This window comes from Ailuropoda melanoleuca, chromosome 11, assembly GCF_002007445.2.
Source record: "Ailuropoda melanoleuca isolate Jingjing chromosome 11, ASM200744v2, whole genome shotgun sequence".
Taxonomy (NCBI): domain Eukaryota; kingdom Metazoa; phylum Chordata; class Mammalia; order Carnivora; family Ursidae; genus Ailuropoda; species Ailuropoda melanoleuca.
Window position 1 is genome coordinate 4,320,403 of NC_048228.1, and position 9,042 is coordinate 4,329,444.

At 60.8% G+C, this 9,042-nt stretch overlaps 2 protein-coding genes across 4 annotated transcripts in view; one reads left to right on the top strand and one right to left on the bottom strand.

The window, feature by feature from the left end:
• The window catches only part of ESPN (espin), a 38,008-nt gene extending 34,594 nt beyond the window's left edge, over positions 1-3,414 (top strand). For both annotated transcript variants that reach the window (XM_034671151.1, XM_034671152.1), the window contains 3 exons: positions 1,659-1,738; positions 1,837-1,848; positions 2,934-3,414. In XM_034671151.1, the coding sequence (XP_034527042.1) occupies positions 1,659-1,738; positions 1,837-1,848; positions 2,934-3,081 (240 nt within the window). In that variant the 3' untranslated portion in view covers positions 3,082-3,414. The remainder of the gene's footprint in view (positions 1-1,658; positions 1,739-1,836; positions 1,849-2,933) is intronic.
• Positions 3,415-4,062: 648 nt separating this feature from the next.
• Positions 4,063-9,042, bottom strand: TNFRSF25 (TNF receptor superfamily member 25). Of its 2 annotated transcripts, none has more exons than XM_034671150.1 (10): positions 8,820-9,042; positions 8,195-8,315; positions 7,880-8,014; positions 7,347-7,514; positions 7,182-7,260; positions 6,179-6,234; positions 5,971-6,078; positions 5,516-5,550; positions 4,895-5,075; positions 4,063-4,659 (listed from the first exon to the last, which is right to left on the bottom strand). In XM_034671150.1, exons 1-10 carry the CDS (start codon positions 8,859-8,861, stop codon positions 4,328-4,330), a joined length of 1,257 nt encoding a protein of 418 aa, XP_034527041.1. In that variant the 5' UTR covers positions 8,862-9,042; the 3' UTR covers positions 4,063-4,327. The 2 variants fall into 2 exon arrangements, with proteins under 2 accessions (XP_034527041.1, XP_034527040.1); XM_034671149.1 differs by having other exon boundaries at positions 5,971-6,090.

The following is a 9,042-nucleotide window of genomic DNA, read 5'->3' on the forward strand; positions in this document are numbered from 1 at the left end:
CTGCGGCAGGTGCCCGCACGCCCGCCGTGCGGCTCGGGCCTGGCGCACGGCCTGTACTGGCCAGAGCACTTCCTGCCGTCCCTCGACGGCGGGGCGCCCCGGCGCTACGACAGCCTCACGCTCGACCTCTTCATGCTCGGCTACTTCCAGCTGCTCGAGATGGGCCTGAGCCGTGAGGAGCGCAAGTTCCGCCACCTGCTGTGCTACGAGATGTTCGACCGGCTGGGCAGCCACCCGTGGGAGCTCATCCGCCTCTTCCATCGCGTGGTGCTCGAGGAGGTGGAGGCCGGCCGGCGCAGCTGGAGCGACGGCTTTGAGGACCTAAGGCGCCAGTTCTTCGGAGACAGCCCGGAGGCCGAGCCAGCCCGGGAAGAAGAGGCCGAGAAGGGGCAAGAGGAGGATAAAAGAGATGAGGAGGAGAAGAGGGACCCGGCGAGAAAGGTCGCTTCGGCTCAGACGGTGGACTGCCCAGAGGGGCAGCTCGAGGCGCCAGCTCCTGCACCGCAGCCCCCCACCCCACCTCCGCCGGCCGCGCCTCCCCCGACATGGGACCCTCCTAGTTCCGAAGCCCCTGCTGAAGATCCCCTGGAGTTGGTGTCTGAGATGGGGGAGTTCAGCAACGAGGACATCTGTCACTACATTGACCGCAGCTTCTCCTTCTGGAAGGAGAAGGAGGCAGAGCTCTTTGACATCTGAGCAGAATTTGGAATTTCACCTCAAGCGTGTTAACCGGGGCCTAGATGCCTGTCTGATGCCCTCTGGAGGCCAGAAGCCGGCAGGAAGAACCCAGAAGCCAGCAGAGTGGCCTTGGAGAACCCAGAGTACCCAGGAGGACCAGGCTGCTGCAGCCTCTGAAGCCCCATCATGGCCAGATGTGGGGCAGTGGCCGGAATGGGCAGGGCAGGGCACAGGACAAATCAGGTGTTCCCCTCTGGCCCCACAATCTTGCCTGCTCCATGTTGGAGCCAGGCAGAAGCAGCAGCTGCTCTGAGGGACCATGGGTCCCCGTTGGGGCAGTGTGGCTCTCCTCTCTTTGGTTTTTCACTGGACTTCACAGCTACTTCTTTGAGGTCAAGGAAGCCACGTGTGTAGTGTTCCGTGTGACGTGTTCTCTTCTGTAAACATCCAAGTAATAAAACTCTTTGCCGTAAGCCGTCTGTGTTGGATGCCCGCCCCCGCTCCTGCCAAGTCAGGGCAGCCTCACAGGCGTAGACGTAGTGTCTACTCCCCTTGGGAACAGGACACACATGGGCCAGAAGGTTCTTCACAGTGGAGGCCAGCTTGAGCCTCTCTGAGATGGCTGGATCTCGGGGGGGCCCAAGTAGGGTCTGCCCGGAGAGTCTGGTTCTGGGGCCTGGAGCCATCTGTCAGCCTGCCCCAGTGGGGAAGTTCATTCTCGGCTCCTCTCCTACACCTTGGCTCTGACCTCTTTGGTGCCACCTCTAGGACACAGGGGGCCTGAGTTACAAGGGGGCAGAGCCTGGGAGGTTCCCTTTAAAGGGACTGTGGCCAGGCACTTTCATCGATATGCCCTGTAGAAGGACCTCTGTATCGCATTGTCCCTCACTGGTGTAGGTCCCCCAGGGTTGGGCTGCACCCCCTCTGACTCCCTACCTCCTCACCCGTGCTGGTCCTAAAGCTCTGTGCTTGTGTTTCAGGAGGAAGAGGAAGAGGCCAGGCTGGCCAGCATGCCTGCCTGGAGGCGAGACCTCCTGCGGAAGAAGCTAGAAGAGGAGAGGTGAGCTGGGGAACCAGAAGCTTCAGGGCCTGGTAGGATATCTTGATCATGTCCTTGGAGAGTTGCCATCAAATAATGCTGTCTCTTTTTCCTTCTAGGGAGCAGAAGCGGTGAGTGTGGGACGGGGCCTGACCTGCTACCCCTCCCCATGCTGGGCACTGTGCTTTTGCCCCTTCGTCCAGCCCCATCTTGAGCACATCTCCTTGTCACTCTGGTCTGTAGCACAACCTCTCTGCTCCCAATGATGCCACCAGACTCCTGTCTCCCAGTAACTGAGCCCCTGCCCCAAAGTCTACATCTTATGCCCTAACAGCCTTGTCCCCAGTTACCCAGGCCCCGTCTCCCATTAACCGGGCCCTCAGTTAACCCAACCTCAGTGTCAATACCTTGATCTCTGTCCCTCAAACATAGTTTCTGCCCCAGTAATCTAGCCGAGTGCTGACAGAAATATAATGTGAGCCACTATGTAATGTTAAATTCTCTAGTAGCCACCTTGAAAAAATAAAAAAATATAGGTGAACTTAACATGTATATTTTATTTAACCCAATATATCAAAATCTTATTTCAACACATAGTCAGTATAAAAGTTATTAATGAGATCTTTTACATTTTTTTTTAAACAAAGACTGAGATGCCATGTGCATTTGACACCCACACTGCATCTCATTCTGACATTTCACATGCTCAATGGCCACTTGTACTTAGCGGCTGCCTTGTCAGCAGTGCAGATCTATCCCTATTTTATAGTAACTGTCCCTGATTACCCACCACTTGCCTCTCAGTAATGTGGTCCCTCTGCTCTCCAGCAGCCCAACCCCAGTACCCCAGAACTCACCCCCTCCTCACCCCGTGCCACATCCCTGACCCAGCACCACTGTTTCCAGTGATATCCCAGCCAGCAATAATTCAGCCACAGACTCTCTCACCCAGCTCCTGTGTGTGCCCCAGTGACTCCAGTCTGCCCTCAACCAAGCCCCTCAGTCCCCAACCCTGCTCTCGTGCCTCCTGACCCATCCCCAGTCCCCTAGCCCTTCTGTCCTGGAACTCATTGCCCTGGCCACCAATAATTACCCCTCTGTCCTCAGCAACCCAGCCCCTGCCCTCCGTAACGCATTACCTGCCACCCGTGAGCCCCTCACGGTGCCTGGCCCACCCTCACTCTTGCCCGCGGTTCCGCCCCTACACCATGCCTAGGAAAGAAGAGGAGCGACAGAAGCAGGAGAAGATGCAGCGTGAGAAAGAGCAGTCGGAGAAGCTGCGGACGCTGGGCTACGACGAGACCAAGCTGGCGCCCTGGCAGCGACAGATCATCCTGAAGAAGGGGGACATCGCTAAGTACTAGACGCCGCCCTCCTGCTCTCAGCCTCGTAAGCTCGACGGGCCCCAGCCTCCGCCCCGGCCTGCCCGGCCCGGGCGGAAGGACTGGGAGCCGCGCTGCCTTCCCCTCCCGCGCTGGAACCCTTCCCTGACCCCGCTCCGGCCCCCGCATCCCCAGCCCGGGGCGACGCTGGAGCGCGCCCGCCGCCGCAGTCGCCCAGAAAAAGTGCCCAAGCAAGCTGTTGACGCAAAAAGATGCTGCTTATTTGCATGCCTATTTACATATATTTGCATGTTCGTTGAAGGTCGCCCAGAGCTCCCCCGGCCCCCGTGGGTGGCAACTTTGTTTCCCTGCGGGGCGCGCGACCGGCTGCAGCCCCCTCCCCCGCACCCCGGAACCCGCGTGTCTGGCGCATCCTGGGCGGAGGCAGGCCCCGCGCTCGGGGAAGGGGTTTTCCTCCCGTCCTGACCCAGATCTGCGCCCAGCCCGCCCGGGCCGCATTTCCCATCCCCGCCGAGGGCTTCCTCTCAGTCATTTGTTTACCAGAAGCAGTGAAAACAGCAACCTGCCCGTCGGGACGGAGCTACCGCTCCGGGGGCCCATCCTCTGCCCCCCCTCCCCCGTGAAGTCTGCCCACCCAGGCCCCACGCTCCCCGGACCCTTCCGCGGCGCTGGTGGAGAGAGTGGGGGGCGGGGGGGCCCTGCACTTGTGTCTCCACCTGCTTCCTCCCCGTCCCCGCCATCCCGCACCCCCATTAAAGCTCTCTCGGCCGCCGCGGCTGACGTTCACTCTCTCGCCCCGTCGCCGCGACTTCCTCTCCCTTTCGCGGTAACTGGGGCACGGCCGAGCGGGAGAGGCAGCCTGGGAGCCAGGGGGCCACCCTGGCCTCCGCCGTGGGTCCCCGACCCTGGGGTGACAAGACTTCCGGCCCCCTTTCGACGCCCCCAGGAAACCAAGCCCGGGCCACTGAATGCCACAGCCCCGCGGAAACACCAAACAGTAGCTTTTCTTCACAGATTTAATACCAAGGCCTCACCGAGCTCGGGCCCAGAAACTGCTGAGCCGTCTCCTGCCCCCTCCCGACATCCGTCCTTGCTTCTTCGCCTCAACCAGAAGCCCAGGGCGTGCAGCGGGAAGGGCGGCTGGCGGTGCTACGCAGGGCCCTGCCAGGAGCTTATAAGCGACATAAGATGTCTACACGCATAAGTAACCGTACTTAGGGCTTCTGCGGGGCCGCCGGGGCCCGGGGGTGGCGGGTGGGCCCCTGCGTCACGGGCCGCGCTGCAGGCGGCTGCGCAGATCCTCGGCGCAGCCGTCCAGCCCCATGCGCTCCAGCGCCGCATAGACGGCGCCCAGGCCCGCGGGCTGCTGCTGGCGCCAGCGCTTGAGCATCTCGTACTGCTGGTCGCGGAAGCGGCCCACCTCCACCTCCACTGCCTCGATCTCCGCCTCGCGCAGCCCCAGGGTGCGCACGAACTCCTTCCATCGGCGCGCCGGCACGGCGTCCATCACGTCGTAGAGCTGCGGGCCGGGCTGGAGCGTGGCGGCCGCCAAGCCTGCAGGGGGCGCTGGCGAAGGCGTGGGCGGAGGCGACGGCGGGTCTGAGGGCGGGCCAGAGAGGGCCGGTGGAGAGTGCGAACTGCGGCCCAGGGGGCGCGGACGCGGTGGGGGGCTGGGGGAGCGCGGGCGCCGGCGGGAACCCCGGGCAGGGCCGGCCAGGGAGGTCCACCTGATCAGCTCGGGATGGGCAGTGGGCAGGTGGTGCCTCAGGAAACTGGTACTCGTCTCGGACTCAGGAGAATGGGGTCTAGGCCTCAGGGCAGTGAGGTGTCTTACCAAGAGCTCTGCTGCGCAGCTGGTCCCAGGAGAATGTCACCTCCCGGCAGGGCGCCTCCTGGGTCTGGGGGGAGCTGGGGGTCCACCCGTTGCCTACCAACTGGACGGTGTGGACCTTCTCACTACTGCTGAGTGGCGCTAGAAGGGTGTGGGTACTGTCCCTGGGTGAGAGGTAGGTGGCCTGGAAGCCAAGAGAAGCCCCAGGTCAGCCCAGCTTGCCTAGTAAGGTGTTTTGTCTGGGGACAAGTGCGGCTCAGTCAGCAAACATTCTCCAAGGCTGCCTTCTGCAGTGGCCCAGAACTATCTCCTCTGCCTGGAATACCCTGCCCTCCCGCCCTTGTTCCCCCAACCCTGTGGGCAGCCTGGCCATGGCGGCACTCATCCCACTGAACCTGTCCGGACCCCAGCAGCTTAAGAGCCACTTAGGGACAGGTGCTGTGCTGTTCTCAGCCACTCAGAACTCGGTGAATGCACAGGTGTTCATTAGGTCTACTCTGTGCCAGCACCCTGTGCCACACCCTGGGGATCACGAGTTATCATGAGGCCCAACCTATCAGCTCCAGAACGCTGAGGCCTAGGTGCTCGCTCACTCTTTTCCCAGAGTATTACTTATACACTTACCTGCAGGGGAGCCAGGGCCTCTGTCACAGCTTCATCTGCCGGGAGACAAAGAGCATCTCATCAGCAGACAGGCAAGATCCTAGACCTGGCCGCTGGTCCACCTCCTCTTTTTTTTTTTTTTTTTTTTTAAAGTTTTTTTTTTTTTTTTTTTTTTTTNACAGAGATAGAGACAGCCAGCGAGAGAGGGAACACAAGCAGGGGTAGTGGGAGAGGAAGAAGCAGGCTCATAGCAGAGGAGCCTGATGTGGGGCTCGATCCCGGAACGCCAGGATCACGCCCTGAGCTGAAGGCAGACGCTTAACCGCTGTGCCACCCAGGCGCCCCTGGTCCACCTCCTCTTACGTTCCCCTGTGTCACCCCTGCCCCCAACACTCTGCATCAGTGGTGAGTGGGCTCTGGACTACCCCTGCTGACCTCGTGCCCCTAGAAACGTGTACACGCGCACCTGTACTTACTAGCAACCGTGGCCTTGCAAGGCTGGCAACGGTGGTAAGTGTAGGTCAGAAGAGCACCAAACAGGAGTGGGACCACCAGGCCAGCCAGGAGCACCTGGACCCAGTACACTGAGCAAACAGCTGGTGAGTGGTGGGTTGTAGCCCCCCGCCCTGGTCTCCCCTTGGCCTGTCCCAGCAATCCTGCTCCAATTCCCAGAACAACACCTACTCTGCCTCCAGCCACAGATCGTCACACAGGGCTCAGGACAGCTCCCAAGGGTGCTCCTGAAAGGAGAGGGGATGGGGTGGGAGGTGAGGGAGAACACACCAAGAGGGGCTACCCATCTTCTCCACTCTGGAGGCCCTTCCCTCCCTGGCCTCTTCCCTGAGAGCCACACTACCCAGGAATGTTCCCAAAGTACTGCTGAGATTTCACTTGTGTCCCCGGGAACAATAGCGACAGCCATTTATGGAGCTTCTTGTAGACGAGATTGAGGGTCACTAGAATGTCAGCCCCGTGAGGACTGGGATTTGCCTACTCTGTTCCCTGTTGTATCCCCAGCACCTAGAACATGTCTGGAAAATGGTAGATGCTTACTACACACCTGGCTGAGCAGATGAATTGATAAAGTGCTCTGCCCCTTACTCTTTTTTTTTTAAATATTTTATTTATTTATTCGACAGAGATAGAGACAGCCAGTGAGAGAGGGAACACAAGCAGGGGGAGTGGGAGAGGAGGAAAGCAGGCTCATAGCAGAGGAGCCTGATGTGGGGCTCGATCCCATAACGCCGGGATCACGCCCTGAGCTGAAGGCAGACCCTTAACCCCTGTGCCACCCAGGCGCCCCATGCCCCTTACTCTTAGCCCCTGGGAGAACCTACTAACATTGCCATGTTCACGTGGGGAAGCCACAGATCAGAGAGGCAAAGTAACTCGCCCAAGATCTCCCAGAGAACAAGTGGCAGATCTTGAATCTCAGCCCAAGTTTTGAAAGTGTATCAACATGACTCTCTCTATAAATTGACAAGTCCTATGCTTCTTTAACGTACAGCTGGAAAGATTACTACAGGAAAGCCTGACAGAAAGTGAAGATATGCCCCCTATTTATCTGTCCTAAGGTGAATGCAGATTTCCCTCTAGCATCCAAGGACCAAGCTCCCTCCCCCTTCCCTGAAATTCCCAATAGGCTCCCAGCCTCCCTTTCCGTGTCCCAGGGCAGCCAGGAAGTTACGTGGGGCAGGGCACGCAGCTGTTGCCATATTCATAGAAGTTGGGCAGGCAGGTCCCACAGTCGGTATCTCTGGCAGAACCTGCAGTCCGGGAGATGGCTTGTGGGTCAGGAAGGGAGAGGGGGAGTTAGGGAGTGGGGGTAGGTAGCCCAGAATGGGGTACTCACAAGGCACAAGGGTGTGGCGGTGCAGGGCCCTGCAGTCTGAGCATGGATTGCAGCGGAAGGGTGAGCCGACCTTGCAGGGCTTGACCAAGCACTCCGCGAACCAGCCTGGCTCACAGCCACAGTGGGTGTCTGCCACCGTTGAGCAGTTCGTCAGGGCCACCTGGGAGACTGGCCAGAGTGTTCAGGGAGATGGGTAGAATAGAGGCCATCAGGGCCAGAGGCCCCCATGGGGACTGGGGGCAGATCCCCTGGAAAATGGAGATGGGGACAGACCAGAGGCAGTGCCACCCCCAAAGGGAGAGAAGCATGGAGATCGCCACAGATCACAGGCTGAGGCATGTACAGAGATAGAAGGGCCATCAGGAGGAGAGGGGGCAAAGGCATCTTCGGGCAGGATCAGGGTGGAGGGCCTGGCACGGGTGGGCACAGGGCTGTCACACCCAGAGGTTAAACCCAAGCCAGCCCCCTCCTTCAGAAATACCCTGGCTATGGCCTGTCCTCAAGAGCCCCCCGGTGAGTACTAGGCCCCTCACCCTCCTCATCACAGGCCTGACAGCGGGTACAGCGGGTCTCATGGTGGTTCTCCCTGGCCAGGAAGGTGCCCCGGGGGCACGGAAGGCAGGTGACGGTACCACAAGGCTTTGGGCAGGGGGCCTTCAGGTAGTGCCCTGTGGAAACCAGACCTGGGTCAGACAGTCCAAAGGGGTTCCCACTTCCCCCTCTCTTCCTTCCTATCTCTGGCTCCCTATTTCCCCCACCCCAGCTTCTCCTGTCTCCTGACCCCACCTGACCCCCATCTCTGTCTGCCCTCACTTCCCCCCCACCCCTCCACCCCTTCGGCGGCTCACCTGCTGGACAGCCCTTGCAACAGAATGGACCGTTCCTCTTCTGGAAATTGTAGGCACAGTCACACTTAGGAGCGGGCGTGCTATGCTGGCCCTGGGCACCCGGCAGCACAAGGAGCAGGACCTGGAGGACGGGCACTGTGGGCTCCAGCAGGGCTGAGGGCGCAGGGCCCCTCCCTGCCCTGTCTGCCCCACTTCAGGGGCCCCCACGCTTGCCCTCAGGGCAGCCCACTTCTCGGGTTCTTGAGAAGCAGCGGTGCCCATGGCTGTGGGATAAGCGGAGCTGCCCTCCCACCAAGCACGGGCCAGGCTTGAGAGAAGCAAAGCCCAGGGCGGCGGCACAGACTCGGGCAGCCCCATACTCTCTCATGCTTTCTCTGAGGTGGGGGGACCCAGATCTCTCCCTGCCTGGGGCCCCTAAACCCCTCTAGCCCCTGGGCGGGGGTTTCCTCTCAGCGGAAGGGCCCCGCCCGGCTGAGCCTCTAACTAGCTGAGTCTTTAAGTCGAAAGGGGGGGTGGGGCTGCCACACTTCCCAAGGAAGTTGGGCCCCTTCATTCACAGCGCGGAGACCCGGGCCTGAGGTCAGGCTCCAGGCTGTCCACCCCCCTCTGCCGGGCTCCCACTCACCGCAGCCACCGCGGCCGTGTAGCCCCCCAGCCGCAACTCCATGGCTCTTGGCGCCTTGCTGGGCCCTCCGACGGCAGGCGACAGGCGTGCGCCAGCCTGGGGGCTTCCCCGCTCTGCCCGCTCTGCCTGCCTGCTCTGCCCCAAGCCGCCCAGAGGAGCCCGCCTCAGGGGAGGGGGTCGGGGCGGGGCCCCCAGCCCACGCAGCCTGCCCCTGTGCACCTGA

What these genes read in the sequence shown, in the direction of transcription:
- TNFRSF25 (XM_034671149.1), bottom strand. Translation starts at nt 8,861, where the DNA reads ATGGAGTTGCGGCTGGGGGGCTACACGGCCGCGGTGGCTGCG. An exon ending in ACACGGCCGCGGTGGCTGCG is followed by an intron (nt 8,316 to 8,819) that starts GTGAGTGGGAGC and finishes CCCGTCCTCCAG; the next exon opens with GTCCTGCTCCTTGTGCTGCC. An exon ending in CCGCCACACCCTTGTGCCTT is followed by an intron (nt 7,261 to 7,346) that starts GTGAGTACCCCA and finishes CCCGGACTGCAG; the next exon opens with GTTCTGCCAGAGATACCGAC.